At 57.5% G+C, this 20,478-nt stretch overlaps 2 protein-coding genes across 3 annotated transcripts; both read right to left on the bottom strand.

Annotated features, from left to right (window-relative positions):
* Positions 1–509: 509 nt before the first annotated feature.
* Positions 510–16,009, bottom strand: Hr (HR lysine demethylase and nuclear receptor corepressor). Of its 2 annotated transcripts, none has more exons than XM_045131416.1 (18): positions 15,364–16,009; positions 13,412–14,189; positions 12,054–12,132; positions 11,792–11,976; positions 10,245–10,409; positions 8,628–8,717; positions 8,363–8,478; positions 7,399–7,480; positions 6,906–7,069; positions 6,560–6,796; positions 6,200–6,365; positions 5,941–6,010; positions 5,547–5,677; positions 5,306–5,425; positions 5,095–5,210; positions 2,193–2,357; positions 1,415–1,543; positions 510–1,201 (listed from the first exon to the last, which is right to left on the bottom strand). In XM_045131416.1, the coding sequence occupies exons 1-18, from the start codon at positions 15,970–15,972 to the stop codon at positions 1,139–1,141; spliced, it is 3,465 nt and encodes a 1,154-aa protein (XP_044987351.1). In that variant the 5' UTR covers positions 15,973–16,009; the 3' UTR covers positions 510–1,138. The 2 variants fall into 2 exon arrangements, with proteins under 2 accessions (XP_044987351.1, XP_044987350.1); XM_045131415.1 differs by having other exon boundaries at positions 10,245–10,412.
* A 1,330-nt stretch (positions 16,010–17,339) lies between these two features.
* Positions 17,340–20,102, bottom strand: Hrurf (HR upstream open reading frame). The gene is made up of 2 exons (XM_045131871.1): positions 20,072–20,102; positions 17,340–17,898 (listed from the first exon to the last, which is right to left on the bottom strand). Exon 2 carries the CDS (start codon positions 17,542–17,544, stop codon positions 17,440–17,442), a length of 105 nt encoding a protein of 34 aa, XP_044987806.1. The 5' UTR covers positions 17,545–17,898; positions 20,072–20,102; the 3' UTR covers positions 17,340–17,439.
* Positions 20,103–20,478: the final 376 nt, after the last annotated feature.

The raw sequence follows: 20,478 nt of genomic DNA on the forward strand, positions 1-20,478 counted from the left end.
TAACAAGAGCTGGCGCGTTTGTGCGGCTGAGATTCACAAGGGACGGGGCCAGAGGGCGGAGCCATACCAGAGGGGTCATGAGGTTGGGATGGGGGGACGGCTGTCTGACAGTGAAGCTCAGTCCAGGGGGCCTGGCCACCAAGGGCATCTGGGCTGGGCAAGGGTAGTCCTGGATCTCCGTCCAGGTCAGAGCACACAGGAGGGTTGCGGCAGCTTAGACAGTGCTGGAAGCAGAGGGTTCCGGAATCTCCACAGGCTGATGCCACTTGGGGAGGCCACCTCAGTGCTGTGCCCTAGGGTTCTGACTTGTCTGTTGCCAGTCAGGAGTATCGTCAGGGGGCAGTCCCCAGAAGGCTCCAGAAGATCAAGCAGTGGTATTGGAGGTCTCTTGTCACCAGGTCCCCAGTCCCTGCTCACCCTCCATTTCTCTCTGCTCCAGGGCAGATTTCCCTGTCTGCCTTCCCTCCCCAGACCATGTGGCCAGCAGAAGCAGGGCCAACCACACTGGCAGCGGTCACAAAACAACAGATTTTAATGGAGATCACGAAGGAGGGAGGTGGGAGAAGGACCAGAAGCACAGTGGCATTGCCCGTGTCGTTCCCTCCAGCCACGCCTGCCCAGTACCTGAGGCCATCTCCTCCCCCATCACAAAGCTTTTCTCTTTAGGGCAGAATTCTGGTGGCCCCACAGGCCTACAAGTGCAAAAGGGCCTTCCGGGAGCCCGTTGTGATTATAGGTGGCATAGCAGAGCTTGGAGCACAGATGGGGTAGCAGGGTCGGAGGCAGCAGAAGGAAGTGTTGCTTAAGTCTGAATAACTCCCGAGGTTCCCCCAAGGAAGGGATGGTCAGCTTCTGGGTTGCGGTGCAGGGGCTGGAAGGAGTCAGCCACCCAGAGAATAAGCCTGGTGCCGCGGAGAGGGGCACAGGAGTGGAGCAGGTGCCGGCCTGCCGAGGGCAGGTGTGGGTTTTGGTAGCACTCTGGTTGTTGAGGACCAGGGCGAGAGTGATGAAACAAAGATTTGTGGGCCTGCTCCAAGTCTCCTAGTCTTCCAGTGCCGTCCCCGGCTGAAGCTATGCTTGGACGAAGCACCTGGTGACCTACCTGCCCAGTGACCCCTCTCCTAGACCCTGGGATTCCCTATTTAACTTCCTGTAAGGTTCCCACAGCCGCCTTCACTGCTTCAAACATGGCCCGGTCCATCTAGGAAGAAGGAAAAGAACAAGTGCTCTTCAATCGCATTCTGAGTACACCCCCGCCCCCATGCTCATCCTTCTCACGAACACCTTAACTCAGCCCTGGCAGGCAGCCCGGCAGCCCACTCAGCTCCGAGATAGGTCCATCCTGTCTACTAGAGATGTGCCTCTGGGGCACTTGGGCAATACTCCCAGCCTGCTTGGCCAGGGGCACGCTCACCTGGGCATAGAGCAGACGGTGGTCAGGAGCCAGGCTGGTTCCCTGGTGGCAGAGCTGAGCAGAGAGGGCAGAGGTCTCAGGGGACAGGAAGTGCTGGGTGACGTTGACTGTGCTCACCAGGCCTTGCACCTGTGCCAGGGAAGAAAGCCAAGGGCAAGGACGTCAGTGTAAGCGCAGGTCAGGCGTCCACTCCCTGTCACTGTGGTCTCTGTGGTGTGCCTTCTCTGATGGCTCCCACCCAACTCTCAGAGAGCAGTGGCCCTGGATGCAACACCAGGCATCTCAAAGGATATGCTCAAAAACCAGACCCAGGGCTGGGGAGATGGCTTAGCGGTTAAGCGCTTGCCTGTGAAGCCTAAGGACCCCGGTTCGAGGCTCGGTTCCCCAGGTCCCACGTTAGCCAGATGCACAAGGGGGAGCACGCGTCTGGAGTTCGTTTGCAGAGGCTGGAAGCCCTGGTGCACCCATTCTCTCTCTCTCCCTCTATCTTTCTGTGTCTGTCGCTCTCAAATAAATAAATTAAAAAAAAATAAAAAAAATACATTTAAAAAAAAAACCAGACCCAAAGGCATGCTAAAGTGGGGTTACGTCAGATCTGTGGAGCAAGTCCCGCTTGAGCTTGCAGACTTTAGAGCCTCAGCTCGCCTATCTCCATGGCTCCCTCTCTGCCTAGCTCTCTGGCATGGAGAGAACGCTGTGTGACCTGAGACCATGGTGGTGGTCTTGCTGTTTCCCATACCCTGATCTCCTGCCACACCCCACCCCACCAGGGAAGCACCTGATGGGGCGCCCCAGCAGGTACCAGCACCGCCTCTCCAGGGGCTTGCAGCAGGGTCCAGCAGCTCACGCCCCACTCCTCCCGCAGGCGCCGCCGCAGCCCTGCGTCCAGGTAGCAGCTGCCCAGGGCTCCTGGCTCCAAGGTCCCTGCTCCTGCAGGGCACACCTTAAAGACACAGTATGGGAAATGAGCACTGGTGCAGAATGCAGGCAGGGATGCAGGAGAGTTAGGGACGTGGGCTCCCCAGAGTTGCAGGAGAAAGCCAAGTCAGGAAGGGCGGGCAGGAGAGGGCAGGGAGCAGGAGGGAGGAGTCTGCTGGTAAGGGGCTGAGGCAGCTCAGGTTGGCAAAACAAGTGTTGGACTAGCAAGCTTAGAACAAAAGAATAAGGCCACTTAAGCTGAGGGTCTAAGTCCCAGCTTTTCCTGGGACTAGGTACATAAGTTTTTAATTTTAATTTTGTTTTTTGTTTTTTCAATGTAGGGTCTCACTCTAGCCCAGGCTGGCCTGGAATTCACTATGGAGTCTCAGGGTGGCCTCAAACTCACAGTGATCCTCCTACCTCTGCTTCCTGAAGTGCTGGGATTAAAGGCACGTGCCATCACGCCCAGCTGGGACAAGGTATTTTTCATAGCCTCTATGAGCCTGGCCTGCACCCCTGCACACACACTCTCTCTCTCTCTCTCTCATTCTCTCTCTGTCTCTCTCTCTGTGTGTGTGTGTCTCAACAGTACCCATTTCTCTAAAACCGAGGAAGATGTCCAGCACAATCCCCATCTACAAACTGTCTTCAGCAGTTCTTAACCCAGAGTCTTTGTGAACTGCTTGCATTGTGAGCTGCATTGTGGCTAAACAGGTAGCTGGATATCCCTGGGAGGACAATTCAAGATCCTGGATCCAAGAAAGGCCAGGCCACGCAGAAGTCCTGACTCCCGTGGGTGGACAGGCTTGCCTATCCAAGCTAAAGCCTGTGTAGCAGGCAGAGCTACAGGGCCGTCTCCAGCCCAGGCACAGCAGGAGCTCCTTGGGCAGGCAGGGGCTCGTGGAGACTGGAGGAGGTGCTTGGGAGCACCTGCAGAGGTGAGCGCCAGCATCATGCTCCAACTGGCCACCAGCTAGGTCCACCCCCTTCAGCTAGGACCTCAGCCATTGACCCCGAAACTGAGCAGAGGGAGGGGTAGGGCTGGTGAACCCATGTTGTCTAGAGATTCAAACCCATCCTGGGGCCACAACAGTGTTTTCCAGGCCACCCAGTGAGAAAGTACCCCTCAGACCTCCCCATGACTCATAGCGTTGGGCCATATGAGACTGCCCACAGCCAGCCGCACCCAGACCAGACAAGGCCATCTGTTGATGACAGTGAGCCTGTCTATTCCCCTCCAAGTCACCCAGCATCTGGGTGTGCTTCTGCAGATGCGTGTGTCTGTGGGCAGCTGGTGGTGGAGGATACCATGTTGGCACCTCCCCTGCGGGCCTAGGATGGTACTTGATGGAAGTCTTTTCTCCAGGACAAAGGGGGTTCAGTTGGATTTTGAAACCACTGGGTTCCATCCTAACAATTTATTTATTTATTTATTTAACTTTTTTTTTTTTTTTTGCACGGAAGGGATTATTGAGACAGGCTTCCATGTACTCAGGCTGAGAATGACTCTGAACTCATAATCTTCCTGCCATCCACTTCCTAATGCAGTTGCACTTACATACAGGTACCATCCTAGCCAGCTCGTGGTGGTTTTTTTTTTTTTTTTTTTTTCCTGAGGTAGGGTCTCACTCTAGTCCAGGTTGACCTGGAATTCACTATGTAATCTCAGGGTGGCCTCGAACTCTCAGCAATCCTCCTACCTCTGCCTCCCTAGTGCTGGGATTAAAGGTGTGCGCCACCACACCCAGCTTTTGTATATTTACTTATTTATTTATTTTTTCTGAGGTAGGGTCTTGCTCTAGCTCAGGCTGACCTGCATTCACTGTGTCGTCTCAGGGTGGCCTCAAACTCTCGGCGATCCCTCCCACCTCTGCCTCCCGAGAGCTGGGATTAAAGGCGTGCGCCACCACCACGCCCGGCTTTTGTGCATTTATTTTTGACGGAGTTTCACTCTGCAGCTCATTCTGGCCTTAAACTCGCGATCCTCCTGCTTCAGCCTCGCGAGTGCTGGCGCGGCAGGCACCGGCATATCCTGCTCCCCATAACCGGAACACCGGCCGCACACCTCCCTTGTCCTCCCGGGCTTCCTGCGTCCTCCCACGTTAGGCACCTATCCTGGCAGGCCTGTCCCTCAGCCTACCTCCCTGAACCCTTTGCTTGGCTGATCTCTCCCCCAGAAGTCTCTCCCCACGAGGAACAGAAAGGAGCTCAAGCCCAGAGCCCACGAGGGGAGGCTGCTCGCGCCGTGAGGGAGCACAGGGAAGTGACAAGGTTGGGACAGGCATAAGTTCAGAAGCCAGCACTACCACTGAGCCTCGGTCTTACTCATCCACAAGATGAATAAGTGACTGTCTGTGACCGGGTGACTAGGAGCCTGTTAACAAAGATAATGCAACCAAGGATGCTCAGCCTGCACAGTCGTTGCCCCAACGCCTCCCTAACGCCTCACCCTCCTGCTTCTTCTCTGAGTCCCACCATAGACTCAGGGTCTCTGTTTGCCTTCTCCGCACTAGCCAGGCGCGGTAGCACACACCTTTAATCCCAGCAGAGGTAGGAAGATTGCTGAGAGTTCGAGGCCAGCCTGAGATTACATAATGAATTCCAGATCAGCCTGGGCTACAGTGAGGCCCTATCTCGGAAAAAAAGAGAGAGAGAGAGAAAGAGAGAGAACACATAGGGAAAAGAACACACATTCAGATGGGCATAGGCTTCCCAAGTTGGGCAGAAGCAAGGGGCAGGCTCTGGGCTCCCTCTATCCTCACCATCTGGAGAAAACGACGGATGCGCTGGGCATCCTGGGCTCGGAACACATGCCACACAGCACTGACTTGACTACCTGGAGACCAGAGCCCCTCTCCATCCAGGCCTGAGAGGAAATCTGTAGGAGAAAAATGGCTCAGGTGAGCCCAGGGCAGACAGAGGCAGACACCAGCATCGATAGCCTACCCATCTAGTGCCTCCCAGAGGACTCACCTTTCTGTGTCCGGTGCCAGGCAGGCAATGGTGCCTCTGCGTGCACCAGGACACTGACCAAGTCAGCCACTTCTACACATAGATTCTTGGTCCCCAGGTGTCCACGGTGTGGGTTCACACCTACATGCAGATAGAACAAGGACTTCTGGCCCTGGCAACATGGCACAGATACCAACAACGTGCCCCAAGATGTCAGACATGGTGAGAAGTAGGGGGTGGGCAGGAGCAGAAGGGCACTCACCATAGGCTGCCCAGAGCTGGGGCTCCAGTGGGTGCAGGGTGAGGCCCAGGGGGAGGTAGGAAGCCAGGTTGAGTTTCCCATGATGGGCACAGTACTCTGGGAGCGGAAGGCTGGAGGCTAAGTTCTCCACCCTGAGGATGGAGGTGGGAGTCAGGCCCAGCAGGCCCAGGTCCCTGAGACCCTATCAGAGCCCCTGGCCCACTGCGAGGGTAACTCCCAGAATGCCAGAAGCTCCCTCTGCCAGTCTTCTCCGCCACTACCCCAATAGCCACCCTGTTCCACCCAGATTCCCCTTCCGAGCCCCTCACAGAGCGGCTGAACACTGAGGGGAGGGGTGAGGAGGGGGAAGGCACGGCGACAGGGAGGTACGGCTGGCTTTTGGTTCTGTACGCACCTGCTGGCATCCTCATCCCCAAGAGCTCGGCGCAGCAGGAGGACAGAACCCTCATCTGATTTTGGACGGGCTAGGAGAAGACACAGGTGTCACTGGCCAGGTTGGAGTCCCTGGGCCCACAGACTCCTCCTTGCTCTATGGCAGCCACACCTGAGCCCAGCTTCCAGCTGCCCCCAGAGCTTTTCTGAGGTTCCCTTGCCACCCAGCCCTTCAGGTTCATGCTCCAAGATCCCTCTACTCCATGCCAAGAAATACTTACTCTCGGGGTGGGAGAACCCCTCCCAAAATGTCGTGCTGTCCACGTTCGCGAGCTGTGGAGGCCCGAGGGCGGTCAGCGTCTGCACCTGACCTCCAAGCGCCCCAAGAGCTTTCATCCCCCACAGGTTGTCTTGCAGTGTCTTCTGGATGCCCGACACCAACACAGGCTGTGGTGTGGAAAGAAGGGGGACCATGGAGGGAGAGCCCACTGCAGCCAGGTTGGGGCACATTCCAGTGGCTCCCTAACTGAGTGGGGAACAATCCTTGCTGCTCTCTGACAGCGTGGGCCTGGGGACCCAAGGAAGGTTCTGCAGAGAGGTGAGTCTATGAGTGCTGGGAGAGAAGAGAGACACTGGCTTACCTGGCCCTGCCGCCAGTGCTCCTGAAAGAGGCGGAAACCCCGCTGAGGCCTGGGCTCCTGCAGCCATAGCAAGGCCCCCGAGAGAGGCAGCCTGGGCCGCACAGGCGACAGGGGCAGACTTAGGCCCTTGCGCAGGCCTGACCCAGCCCGGAGGCCCGGCCCCAAGGCTTTCTCTTGGATCTTCCTTTCTACCACCTGCGCGATGATGCTATCCAAGATGTTGGTGATGCGGTCGTCCTGCACGGAGGGAATATGCGGAGGACTCAGGGACGGCCCACTCCCACTGGGATGGCCACCCGGCCTCTGAACCCCAGCGTCCCAGTCCTCCCTCTGAGCCCTTGCTCACACTAGGCAAGGCCGGGGTGACAGGGGCGAAGGCCATGTGGATCCGCTCATGCCCCAGGCAGAGTTTGACAGCAGTCGAGGCCAGTAGTTCACAGAGAGAGGGACAAGGCAGAGGGGCTCGGCTGGCACGGTCCTCTGCTGAGGCCTCAGTGGAGTCCGGGGTCTCTGTCAGGGATGCAAGTGGTGAGGGGCTTGCTGTTCGGCCCCTCAACTTTCCCTCAAGAGGAGGCACCTTCATGGGCAGGCTGGGCCTGCTCTCTCCTCAGTACCCCAGCTGCACCCCACAGCACCACCTTCGTAGAGGCGGCACCGGGGTCTCTGAGAACAGGGCCTCATAAAGGGAGTTTGCCTAGAGGGGGGTCAGAACTGTCTTGAGGGGAGAATGGGGGCTAATGGCAAAGCGGGGAAGGTTTGAAAACTTAATGTCAAACCCCTCTTGGAGACATCTGTTGCCTATTGCCCGAGCCAAGGAGACCAAGGAACAACCAACTCACCCTCTTTGATGTCCTTGGTCCTGTTGGCGTCTCCATTGCAGGAAGGTTGTGGAGCTGGGGGAGTCTTCTCTGTAGGTTCCTTCTGTTAAGCCACCCACCACCCCCCAAACCAACCAGAGAGTTTTAGCAGTGGCAGACATAATTCAACTCAGGGCATAAGCTCGGGCTAGCCCTGCAGCCGTGTTTACAGGACTGAATGCTGTGTAGCGCGCAGAGTTAGGAGGGAAACTAAAGCCGCTCATGGCCACGGTCTACGTGTATTAAAATGGACGTGAATGAAGACACAGACGGACGACTAGGAAGAAAGAAGCGGCACCATGTTACCGGTGCCACGAGAAGCCAGGAGGGTTTTGTTCCGTGTACTAGTTTAGCTTTTCCAAAACTCTCACAGTGGGACGTGCTGGTGTTGATACACAAAGTGCACTTTACAGCTGGGCATCGTGGCGCACACCTGAGGTCCCAGCACTGAGAAGGCTGAGGCAGGGAGATTATAAACTTAGCCAGCCTGGGCTACCTTGTGAGTGCCAAGCAAAATTCTCTCTTAAAAAAAAAAACCCTGATTCCTGCACTTTTGGCTTTCCTGCTCCAAGTATGTGCATCTCTACTCTTCTCCCGTTCTCTAATCCTTTCTCTCTCTCTCTTTCTCTCTCTCTCTCTGCCTGGCCCTCTTCTCCCTCATTACAATAAAATCTTGGATCCAAAACACAGTCCATCTTGGTAATCCAAGCCCAACAACAATGTCTTTCTTTCTGCCTCTCTACCTCCTGCTTAAATCCTACGTTACGATATCATCAAGAACGTTTCCAACTATGTTTCATTGACAAAGCCCGAATCCACTTTCCTCTTCGTTCCCACCAAAAGACCAGGGCCAACCCGCTGTAAAAACTGTTCTTTACAAACACCCCTCTCAGTTCCAGCGCCCGTCCAATAGTCTTCATCAGGTGGGTTACATTCTGACTCTCACCTGCTGGCCCCCATCCCCAGGGGCCCATACTCGGACGTCAGCCTGGCAGAAGCAGTGACCCCGGATGTCAAACTTGGCCCAGACTTGGTGCATTACAGTACTCAGTTCTGCCAGCGCTGAGGGTGAAGAAGAGAGGAGGAGATGGAGTGGCCTGGCTTCCCCAAACCAGGAGGGCATGTCACCAGGGTCAGGGACAACCAGACAGGATGGCTGTCTTCCCTCGTGACCCACCCAGTGCAGGCCCCACCCCTGTGCAATGGCTCACCCTGGCTCGATACAAACTGGGTCAGCATCAGGGAACAGGCAGTGTGCCCAGCCTCCTGGGCACACTCCTCCGGAGACTGTTCCTGAGAGCCTGTGGGGTAGGAAGGGAGAGGCTGCAGGTCCAGAAAGCAAGGTAACCACAGGTTAAGGTCAAGGAAGAAGGCCAAGAACGCGGCCTTCCAATCAGGACGCTCAACATCTGCTACTGCTGGGAAATCTGCATACGTGATGTCATTGAATTCTTTTTTTTTTTTTTGTTTTGTTTTTGAGGTAGGGTCTCACTGAAGCCCAGGTTGACCTGGAATTCACTATGTAGTCTCAGCGTGGCCTCGAACTCACAGTGATCCTCCTACCTCTGCCTTCCGAGTGCTGGGATTAAAGGCATGTGCCACCACACCCAGCTCATATTTTACTTTTATTTATTTATTCATGAGAGAGAAAGAGAATGGGAATGCCAGGGCCTGTAGCCAGTGCAAATGAACTCCAGATGCATGTGCCACCATGGGCATCTGGCTTATGTGGGTTCTGGAAATGAAATCTTCCTGGGAATCAAACCTGGGTCCTTAGGTGTCATAGGCAAGCACCTTAACCACTAAGCCATCTCTCCAGTCCAGACATAGAATTCTTTGCTTGTAGAAAGCATAGGCTTTTGTTTCATTTTGAGCTATGTTCTCAGATCTAAGGTCATCACATCCTAAACTGCTTTGCAGGAGCCTAAGGCAGACACACAGCACAGAACATATGATTCCTGAACTCTTTTTGGTCTTTGGAACACTGGGGAACCAAGACCTGAGATGGTTAAGCTGAGGCCAAGGGAGAAACAGCTGAGAACTGTGAAAAAAAAAAATAGGACCAAATTAAAATACCTAAGTGGCTGGAGAGATGGCTCAGTGGTTAAGGTGTTTACCTGCAAAGCCTAAGGACCCAGGTTAGATTCCACAGTACCCACACAAGCCAGATATGCAAGGTGGCATATGAGTCTGGAGTTTGTTTGCAGTGGCTAGAGGCTCTGGCACACCCATTCTCTCTCTCCCCCTCCCCTCACTCTCAAATAAATAAATAAATAAAAACATTTTTTTAAAAAAGACTTGAGTCTAAAATCTTTACCATACCATTGGCTTGTTTTGTAACTTTGGAGAAGTCACTGAACCTGTCTTTCTTACCTGTAAAATGGAGATAGTAATAACCACTTCACTGTGTTCTGTGGCAGCTGAGCAATGTGGGAGGTATAGAATAGGTACCTGACTGCTTTTAAGGGTGGATAAGGACATGGGCTTGGCCTTCCTAATTGGGGACAGGAGAAAATTTACTCGAAGGGGCTGTGAGCAGTGGTGGCTGAGGCTGATGCTAGGTGTGGAGAGGAAGGCAGTCAAGAAACGGCCATATACAGCCGGGCGTGGGGGTGCACGCCTTTAATCCCAGCACTCAGGAGGCAGAGGTAGGAGGATCACCATGAGCTCGAGACCACCCTGAGACTCTATAGTGAATTCCAGGTCAGCCTGGGTTAGAGTGAGACCCTACCTCGGGGGGGGGGGGGAAGAAAAAAAAAGAAAAGAAATGCCCATATACTTTGATTCCCTCCCCGGCCTCCCACCCTTGGCTCTGGGCCCCTTCCCACCTGTTTTCTCCCTGGCCCTCCCAGCGCCAGCCAGGCGACCACAGGCCACACAGAGCCGGTGGCTGCAGCGGGGGCATCTCCAGTGGGTGTTGAAGAGTCCATGGTGGCAACGACTGCAGCAGCGTGGAATGCCTGGGCTGTCCTCTGTCACAACTGGCCCCTGGCCTGCTGACCACAGGACAGAACAGGGTCAGAAGGCTCAAAACCACGGCATCCTTCAGAGATCCAGTATGGGAAACAGCACAGGAGATGCAGGATGCAATTTCTATCTGGAGCCACGGGGGGCTGGGGAAAGGGAGCCAGGCCCCTTGGCTACTCTTCCTACTTATTCAAACAAAGCTCTCAGCAGAAGCCTCCTCTCCAGAAAGCCCTCCCAGGACCGTGGTGGCCTTACCCATCCAGGCCTGCTCAAGCCTCAGTCTCGTTCCAGAGATCTCCCCACTGGGTTTGCAGTGCTAATCTACAATACTTCCAGTACATTCCTTTACCTCCCGCACCCATCCCCACCAAGACCCATTGCTACCAGAAATGGAAAGTCATGGCAGCTACCCAGGTGGCCTTTCCTCTAGAGACTTTGTGATTAGAAGATGAAACCTTAAGAGGCCACGCCTGCCCTTACCCAAAGGAGAAAAAAAATTTTTTTTTTTTTTTTGAGAGCCAAGGTGCAGACTAAACTGTGGTTGGTAGGAGGAAAAGGACCAAATGATCACACATTTGAGATACCTGGTCAGGTTCCAGGTGGCCACAGGGGACTGAGAGCTGCTCAGGAATAGACCCTGCCCTCCCAGAGCGCACGCTCCACTTAGACACAACGACGCCGACCACAGAGAGAGGACGGTGGCGTGGGGTGGAGGGGGGGGAAGGGGACTTCACAAGTGGCCCCAAAGGATGAGTAAGTTCTCATCCACCAGGTAGAAAGGGAGGAGCAGAGCTTTCCAGACGGAGGGAACAGCCAGTGCCAAGGCCCCAGGGGACGGACGAGCCCGCGTGATCCAGAAGGGGAAGGTGGGAGGTTTATGTGCCGGGAATCCAGGCTGGGAGCGGCAGGAGCCCATGGACTCTGACTCAAGACGGAAGAAACTAGGGGCAAAATGGAGCCACCGGTGACCTCCACCCAAGAAATGACAGGTAGGTTCAGCGTGGTGCTGAGAAGCCTGCTGAACGCCGAGTCTCTACCCTCAGTGTGAAGCACGCCAGCCTCCTAGGCTCATGGACCTAAGTGCCCCAGAAGCCTCCCCCAGTTTCAGCCCCTCCGGAGCCCTCCCACCCCTTGAGGTTCCAGAGCCACTTATACTGACTGTTTTCCCCACAGGCCCAACTGTTTTCAGATAATTGGGCTGGACCAAGTTTTTACACTTCCCAGCATCCCCCACCCAGGCCAGAAACCTCAGCGTTGACTAAGAGCCCAAGTCAAGAATAGGGACAGAGAAGGGTGGAGCTCTCCTGTGTAGCGCGCCTGGGAACCCATAAGCTTGGTGGGGGTGGGGGAGGGGAGACACATGCAGGAGCACCCCCTCCCCCGGGGGGTGGGGGGATGACTGGCTCACCTTCACGCTGGGCCCAGGCCAGAGCCTCCCGTTCCCTCCGCAGCAAACGGCACAGTCGGTCCCCCAAACCACTCAGCAAGTGCTTGGCAAGGCCCTTGCTGAGCCGCATCTCTAGGCCAGGCCGTCCATCCTCCAAGCTGGCTGGCAAGTCCTCTTCCTTCAGCTGTTCCCCTCCTGGAGGCAACCTGGAGACAGGGCAAAGGGACTTGAAGAGGGCCACCCTGGGTGGGAGGTGGTTGGGACAGCCAGGGGCACCACTCACCTCTGTGATTGCTCAGAGCAACTGGTCAGCCCTCCCATCTCTTCGGCTGCCTGGGCACAGCTTTGGCAGTGAGGGATGCCTGTCAAGAGAGCAGAGCAAGATGTGTCCTGAAGCTTGGGGTCCTGGAGGCTCACCCTGACATCTTGGCGTCTTGAGGGGACAATGCGGATGCTCAGAGGTCTGGGTTTCCAGGGCTTATGCCAAGTAAAGCCCCTGGCTTAGCACCCAGCCAGCTCAGCTCCTGACCCCAGGCATTTGAGGACTAATTCAAAACTTGAGAGTGGGCCAAGCAGTTAAGGTTCACACACAAGGCTGAGCAGTGACTAGAGGCGGCCCTGGAAAGAACAGAGGTCAAGGGGAGAGGATGTCTGGCAGGCGCAACTGGGATGATGGTCTTCACACGGTGCAGAATGCAGTCAGGATAGGTCCACGGAAGGCTTAAAGATACCACTGACTATGTGACAACGTGAGATGATCCGAATGTGGACGGATGGACAGACGGAGGACACCGGAAAGTGAGAAGGCCAGAGAGTTTCAACATAAGCCACAGGTGCAGTAACCCAAGAAGGGAGAGGGGCTGACAGCCTCCCAGCTCAGACTGAGGCATGTGAGAGCACGGACAGACCCACGCCAGGCGCAGGGGCCTTGAGGCCAGGTCATAGCGACAGTCCCCTGTGTCCAGCCATCCACGGGGCTTAGAATGAGGTGATCCTGTGGAATCCAGTCTGGCGCCGGCAGTGCCAGAACCCTCTGTGAAGGACACAGTGTAGCAGGAGTCCAGGATGTACCCAAAATGTCCTAATGCTGGAGAGTCCAAACTGAGTATCCATGATTCAGCTGGCCAAGAGAGGCCAACAGCAGCCCTTCAAGAGAGGTAACGCCCAAACTGGCAGAGGCCGTGGCAGTGAACACTGAGTGCTTACTAAGTGCCATGGACTCTTCATGGCCCTTGATATGTTATGGCATTTAATCCTTGCCGTAGTCTTCGTGAGGTGGGTACCATCTTTGTCCCCTTTTTCTAGATGAAGAAACTGAGGTCCCAAGAGGAGAAGTAACTCACCCAAGGTTACAGCTACTGATCAGAAAAGCCAGGAGACAGACACTATTTCCAGAAGCCATGTTCTGAACCATGTCGCTTACTGCCACCATCACCCCATGGGTTGCCAGGAAGCAGAGGGAATTGGCTAGAAGGCCTCTGGGACTTGAGGTTGAAGAGTCCCAGAAGGCTTTGGGAATCCATGTAGACAACCTAACTATTGGGTATGAACTATCACAAAGGACCTACAAGCCCCGTCCCCCTGCGAACCCCCTCCCTCCAAGGTCCTTGTGATCTTCCCCCAGCCGTCTCTGCCCCTTACCTCTGAGCTCTTCTGCCTCCGGCTTGCTCTCTGTGGATGTGTCCAGCACCTCCTGCCAAGCCCTAGTACCCTGCCCTACAGTGCCAGGGAAAGGGTGGGGTGGGCGCTTGGGAGCTGGGCCCCCAGCTGCTCCCTGGACCTCAGGACTGCCTGCCCTTTTGAGTGCCCGGATGCGGGCTGTATGGCTCCCCTTTTCCCTAGGGCAGCCTCCCAGGCACCCAAACTGCTCCGAGTGCCGAGTGAGCCAGGTTTTCTTTAGCTTGGTGTGATGACTGGTGGAGCAGACCCTGGGACCGGCCTTGTTCACGTCCTCTCTGGATTCACCTGGCCCCCTGGCACCTCCCTCTAGGCTTTCCTGACACTTCCCACAAGGACCAAGGTCCCCTTCTCTAACGGGTGAGTGGGAAGAGCAGCATCCCCCCTGAGGCGTGGGAGGCTCAGGAGAAGGGCACCTTGGTGTGGCTGGTGGTCCTAGCTGGTACCCAAGGCTGCTACTGCCTGGCACAGGCCAGACATTGCCAAGAGTATGGACCAGGCCTGGAGGACAAGCAGGCCAGGGCGTCTGAGGAACAGTGTCTGGGTGCCCTAGGAAAAGCGGGCAAAGATTCTCCTGCCTGGCAGTTCCTGTCTCCCCATCCCTCTGGAGAAGTGAAGGGCCTTCGGCCTCACGAGCTCTCTGGAGATGCCCACCAGGGGCCAAGCCAAAGAACCCAGGCTCTGATGCTGCCAAAGGCTCCTTTGTCAGCCTGAGAGTGTTCGGATCCTTGTGGTAAAATCCCTAAGAGAGAAGAAGGGGTTAAACAAGTGTTGGTGTGGGTTCCCAGCATTTAAGAGACCTGGCGGGACGGAACGGGACAACAGCAGTGGTCATAAGTAAAATACAGCTGTGGAAAGCGAGGGACGAACTCACATGACTGTCATGACATGAGATGAGCAGCACCTCCCTGGGGACTCCCCGCTGCCTTGCATTTTCCCAGGTCCTCCCCCAGGAATTCCCGGACTTCCTAACAATCTAGAAGCTCAGGGGCTAAAGGGGTAAATGCCCGGCATAGCCAAATGGCATCAGGACCTATTGGATTACTGGGTAACTTGATCCATGGGATTTTGTTTGGTTTGGTTTGTTTTAATACTTTATTTTATTTTCTCAATTTTTCAGAGAAAGTGAGGGAGAGAGAGAGAGGGAGAATACGCATGTCAGGTCCTCCAGCCACTGCAAACAAACTCCAGACATATGCGCCACCTTGTGCATCTGGCTTATATGGGTTCTGGGGAGTTGAACTTAGGTACTTAGGCTTCGCAAGCGAACACCTTAACCACTTAGCCCTTTCTCCAGTCCCTGGTTTGGTTTTGAGACAATGTCTCCCTACATAGACCATTCTAGCTGGAATTCACAGTCCTCCTGCCTCAGGCTCCTGAGTGCTGGGATTATAGCCACGTGCCATGATATCAGTCTTTGATTTCTGAATTTTTTTGAGGTAGCCCAGGCTAACCTGGAACTCTACAGAGATCTACCTACCCTAGGCTCCTTAAATGCTGGGATTAATTTGTGAGCCACCACACCTAGCTGGTTTTTAAAATATTTTAAAATCTCATTCTGGGCATGTGGGGTGGCCTGTTAGAGAAGCATTCTAGACAGGGGCCAAGAGGCTGCCTGCATATGCCACTCACTCTGTGCCCAGGATAAGGCCACTCATTCCAAGGGCAGAGCTTCTAAAGCCTCTGGACTGGGGATGAGTCAATGGCTATAGAAACCCATGAGCAGGCGAGGGCTGAGCCACCGAGAGGGCGCTGTTCCGAGGGCCCAGTGTTTGGGTTACCATTCAGTTCAGGCTAGGGACAGCGCTGAGCTGTAGGGCTCCTCTACCTGGGGCGGGGGGACTGCCTTAAATTTTCATCACTGAACTACCTTGTACAACCTGAATCCCGGGTTTCTTCTCCGCTCTGGTACTCACCTTGCCTAAACTGAAGGCAGAGGGCACTTTGGGCTGGCCTCCGGAGTACATCCAGGGGTGTGGGGCCAAGGGCCAGTCACATGGACGCTCTGGGGGCAGACTGGAGACTAGGTAAGGTGGCAAGCAGGTGGGCACCCAGAAGGGAGCTCGCTCCAGGATCTTGGTCTCCAGCAGGAAAGGGCAGTGCAAAGGCCGGAAGGCCACAGGGTCACTCTTGGGATGGCCGCCACCATGCTCAGGAATCAGTGGACCGTAGCGAGGTGGGCATGCTGGCCCACAGAAGGCAAGCGGGTGGGTCAGCATTGCCTCCTTCCAGCGCAGTCCTTCCTTGCTGCCCAGCCAGCTACTCTTCCTCTCCCCATTGCGAGGCCCCTCACCCTCCACCAAGGAGAGCGTGTCCTTGGGGGCCTGAGGGAAGCCAGGGGGAAGCCAGGAGTCTGGGGTGCTCAGAACGCCCCTCCAGAAGGGAGCAGGCTCTCCCAGGCACAGTGCTCCGTGGCGCAGGCCATCCCTCGGAGGGGTACTAGGCTCCTGTCCCACGATGCCATTCTCTGAGGCTGTCTTCTCCCAGGATGGGGTGTCCTTCAGGAAGCTGGGCATACTCTCCATCACTCCCTTGCCCTCATGGGACTCTCCCAGGGGGACCCTGAAACATAACAAACAAAGCATGATCTCCTTGGGCACAGGCCCCAAGCGTCTGAAGACAGGCAGAGTGGGGACTTCCCTGGAAGCACCAAAGCTCAAACTAGGAAAGTGAATGCCAGGCCACAGTGGGGCACCGTGCAGCCCTTTCCACACGTGGCCAGAAGGGTCCCACCTGGGCGGGGGTGCTCTATCATGGGGAGCTCGGTCCTTTCCCTAAGTTCCGGCCCCAGCTGCATTTGGAGGGCCAGATTCAGAGGAAGATGACATTCTAGAACTAATACTCCTACCCTCCCAGAGCCAGGCATCTGGTCACAAGCCGTGGAGAAGTACAGGGAGCAAGAATGCCAATGACTAGCTCAGTGGAAGGTACTGGGAGGATCAGGGAGGCTGGATGGTGGCCTTGAATCCATCCCCTGCTCTGTGACCTTAGACAGATCATGACACTCATACACTCTCTGCCCGCCCTTGAGTAAAAACTCTTCCCGAACTACTGTCTGTGGTTCCGGGGGGGGGTGCTTGTCAACTTCCATCTCCAGTCCCAGCCGGGCTTGCAGGGCTGGGATGTCCAAGCCTGGCAGGCTGGAGTCACTGGGGAGGGCAGCTAGCCAGGTCCGCTGGCTGGTGTCTGTCTACACCTGGGCTGCCTGACTCTGCCTTTTCCAGGCTCCAGTTTCTTGGCGTCTCCAGCAGAGTCCTGGACAACTACGGGGGCTAGGATCTCAGCCCCCAAGGAGAGGAGTGAGCCAGCACGTGAAAGGGGATTAAGAGGCATCAGGCTGGGGTGGGCAGAGCTGCCCTAGCCCAGCGGCAGTGCCAGGACGCCGCGGCGAACTGCAGCCTGGAGGGGGGAGGGAAGGAGGCGGGGAAAGCAGGCTGGGCCCCAGAGAGACGCAAGCGAGGGAAAATTGAACGTGCCCGAAAGGGACTAGGATGACAGGTGGCAGCGGATCGGCAGCGCTCTCGCGCTCTCTCTCTGTCCCTCTCTCTCTCTCAGAGCGAGCCCCTGGTCCGTCAGAGGAAGCCCCAAAAGGGAAGTATGGGGACCTTGGCCGAGGGCGTCTGGAACCCTCTCCGGAGCCCGCAGCTAAGCATGCGCTCCAGCCTCTTCGTCGGGCACCCTAACTTTCTGATGTCACGATGTGATGTCCAACTCAGAATGGCACCGGGACCTCATTCCGTGCCCGGACGTCTTAAGAATTCCTCACTACCAGTATCCCCAGAAGGCGCACACCCCGGGAGCTCCCTCTGGACCTTTACCTGGGCTTCACGGGCCGGGCGCGGCGCGAGCGGCGGCGGTCGTGCTAGCCGGCGCCGGGACCCCGCTCCCCATGGGCCGGCTTCGGGGCCTGCCGGCCGGCGGACGACGACGCGTCCTCCCGCTCTCCGTTCAGCGCGCTCGCGCTCTCTTTTCCCCCAGGCGTCCGGGGCGCTCTAGGGCCGCAGGTTGGAAGGGTCGGACTCCGGGATTTGCAGGATGCGGCACACTGCGCGGATGGGCCGCACCAGCTTCTGGGCCGAGGCTGTGGGTTGCGCCATGGGACGCCGAGACTCCGTGCTGCGCCTTGGGGAGGGCCGGATCGGGGCTAGGGAGCGGGTGCCCCCGAGGGAGAGAGAGAGCCGGGCCGGGGGGAACGCGCGCCCCGGATCGGAGATGGCTGAGTAGGGGGAAAAGGCCGAGGGGCCGGGGGGAAGGGGGTCGTGCCTGGAAAAAGTAGGGGGGGGGGCCGATCCCGCGAGCCAGAAGCGAGGCACCAGCCAAGGCGCAGCACCGCTCAGCGCGGCTAATGGAGAGCGAGCGAGGCGGAGAGCGCAGCAGGACCTCTCATCGCCATCGCCAGACGCGCAACTGGGAGTGGGGAAGCTGCTCCGCCGGTTTCCTCCTCCAGCACCCTGCGGGAAACAGGAGCCCGTGATTCGGCGGCCCCGCCTGGGCCTGCCCCCTCCTGAGCCCCGGGGGCTTCCGCCAACGCCCCGGCGATGCCACCGGCTGCGCACGGGGAGAATGAGCCCTTTGTTCCCCCCTCCCCCCCCGCGGCACCCGGGCGCCTGCCGAGAGAGGCTCCCCCGGGGCAGCGTGCCAGCTTCCCAGCCGCCCCACCCTCCCGTGGGCCCGGCCCGGAGCCTGGCAGGCGGGTAGCACCCCCACTATAGGTGCCAAGCCCGGGAACTAGAGCAAAGGGCGGGAGGGGCCGGACCAGGCCACCGTGGGGCGGGGTGCCCCCCGGGGTGCTAGGGCGGGGCGACTGGGAGGGGTCAGTGCCAGAGCTGGCAGGGGCAGTCGGGTTCTCACGGGTCAGTGATGGGTGTTGCGACCCACGCCAGCGGGCCTGTGCCTGCTGGACCACTCTCTCTCTCTCCGGTCATCTCCAGTTCTGGCACACGGGCACACCCCATTGGCCAGTGTCTACCCTGCCTGATTCCTCATCCTCACCTGACTAAACTACTCCTCATAGCTCCCCATCCAATCCTCCTTCCAATCTCCCTCCCAGGGCCCAGTGGCACACAGTGCCGTGCTTTGGAGTCTGGGAGGGCCTGCGGTCTAGCCTGCTTCCCTGGTCTAAGGGCTTTGGTTTCACCAAGTGTCCAAGAGGTAGTGGGACCGGAGGAGCTCTAGCCGAAGCTCCAGCCGGGGTTGTCTGTGGGTCTGCCCCATCCCCAGTGCTCCCAGGCCCAGCCTGGAGAGGAGCCCATGGGAGTGGCTCCTGGGAGGGAGCGGCGAGTAGGAAAGGAAACGGGCAAACAGGGCACCCTCCACCCGAGGAAGCATCCCAGCTCCTCTGCGGGGGTGGTTCCAGAGCACAGACACAAACAGACAGATTCAAACACACACAGACAGATTCAGACACACACAGAAACCCACACGCCCAACGGGCGCTTCCCTTCCCCGCAGGCACCCACCTCCTGCCCCTTGCCTCCCTGGGCTCAGTCTGAAACAGAAGCGACACCCTTGACTACCTCATCGTTTGGAAGGGATGGGTTCTGGTGGCCACGGCCTGGTCTCTAGTCACACCATCATCTCTGGAGAGGGGCATCAGGGAGACCCCCAAGGCCTTCCTCCCAAGGGATAGGAGTAAAGTAGGGAGCCCCCCCCCATCAGTTGCAAAGAAGGGAAAGGGTGGGAGGAGCTGCTGCTTTCAGCACTTGGGCCATGTTGTCACAGACCCCGTGCCCCCTGGCTTCCCCAGAGGCCAGGTCCATGGCAGCGCCGGCTGGTAGGGGCTGTTTACACGGCTGAATTACTCATGGTCGCTCCCTTTACTCCCCAGCTCCCCTGGGGGTGGCCTGACAGAAGTGTGCCATGGAAGATGACTGGGGAGGATCTAACAGGGACCAGAGTCCCAAGAACCCTGCTTGGCCTCCCTCTCCCAGCCTGACTCCCAGGGTGAGGTGGTGGGCTAGGGTGTGCCTGTGGTCCCATGCGAATCCTCCGGCCTACCTTAGCAGCCGAGGCTTGTGGGAAAATTGAGTCCAGGGATAGTCCTGTGGTTTGGGGCCTGGGAGATGCCAGAGTGGGAGCCTGGGCTGTCCAGAGTCCTAAGTGCCTGGTACTGTCCTCCCTTAAGGTGATGGAGATTGTCCCAGGGGAACAGAACAGATACCCCCCACCCTAACCCCTTGGGTGCCATATGTGCCTGTCAGATCACAGTCCCTGGCCTAGACTGTGGCTCTCAGACTGGGGCAGACAGGCCTCTGAGCATGCCCAGGGCCTGTGAGGAGTTGGAGGAAAGCACCCCTTCTCCATCCCCACCTTGGTCCCCAAGCTGCCTCAGAGCTCATGCCACAGGCCAGAGTCCTTGTAGCTGACTGTTCTCTGCCTGAGGATGGAGCAGAGCTGAGGACGCACAAAAGACACAAACCCAGGAGGGAGGCCACCTAATGCGTGAGTACAGAGCCGCAGCGCGGACCATGGCAAGCTGACCCGCACCCCCAGGCTCACGGAGACCCGGCCCCAGCCCGCACCGACCCCTCACGCCCTGACCCACACGCTGACACACACGCTCGTGCTGACACACGCAGCCTCGCTCACAGCCGGCTGCCCTCTCTCCACCCCGGAGCCCCTTACCTGGGCAAGCACAGTGCCCCTCAGGCAGAGCAGCCCCCTGCCCAGAGGTGGGCAGCAGGCGGGGCGGGGGAAGGAGCCCCGGAGAGTCAGGCCAAGCTGCCACTAATCCGGGCGGGGAGAGGGGGGGCACCCACGTCAGAGCGGGGACTGCCGGGCGGAGGGCATCTGAGGACATCCCCTCCCACACACGCGGCCGTCTGGGCACCTAGCCCTGCTTCCCCAGCCCCTCCATCCTTCAGACAGCTGAGGCTGGCCTCCCCCCACCCCGCCCCCACCCCTGTGGCCATGCCCGGGGTGGGGGCCGTGGGGGAGGGGGAATACCAGCGAGAATTCTCTCAGGACCTGCGTGGGGGAGGGGACAGGGAAGGGAAGTGTGGAGATGCTGCTGGAGCTAGGAGGAAGCTCGG

Source organism: Jaculus jaculus, chromosome 12 (genome assembly GCF_020740685.1).
Source record: "Jaculus jaculus isolate mJacJac1 chromosome 12, mJacJac1.mat.Y.cur, whole genome shotgun sequence".
Lineage (NCBI taxonomy): Eukaryota > Metazoa > Chordata > Mammalia > Rodentia > Dipodidae > Jaculus > Jaculus jaculus.

What these genes read in the sequence shown, in the direction of transcription:
- Hrurf (XM_045131871.1), bottom strand. Translation starts at nt 17,544, where the DNA reads ATGGCGCAACCCACAGCCTCGGCCCAGAAGCTGGTGCGGCCCATCCGC.
- Hr (XM_045131415.1), bottom strand. Translation starts at nt 15,972, where the DNA reads ATGGAGAGTATGCCCAGCTTCCTGAAGGACACCCCATCCTGGGAGAAG. An exon ending in GGGGATGAGGATGCCAGCAG is followed by an intron (nt 5,678 to 5,940) that starts GTGCGTACAGAA and finishes CTCCATCCTCAG; the next exon opens with GGTGGAGAACTTAGCCTCCA. An exon ending in CTGCTGGGGCGCCCCATCAG is followed by an intron (nt 1,544 to 2,192) that starts GTGCTTCCCTGG and finishes TCCCTGGCACAG; the next exon opens with GTGCAAGGCCTGGTGAGCAC.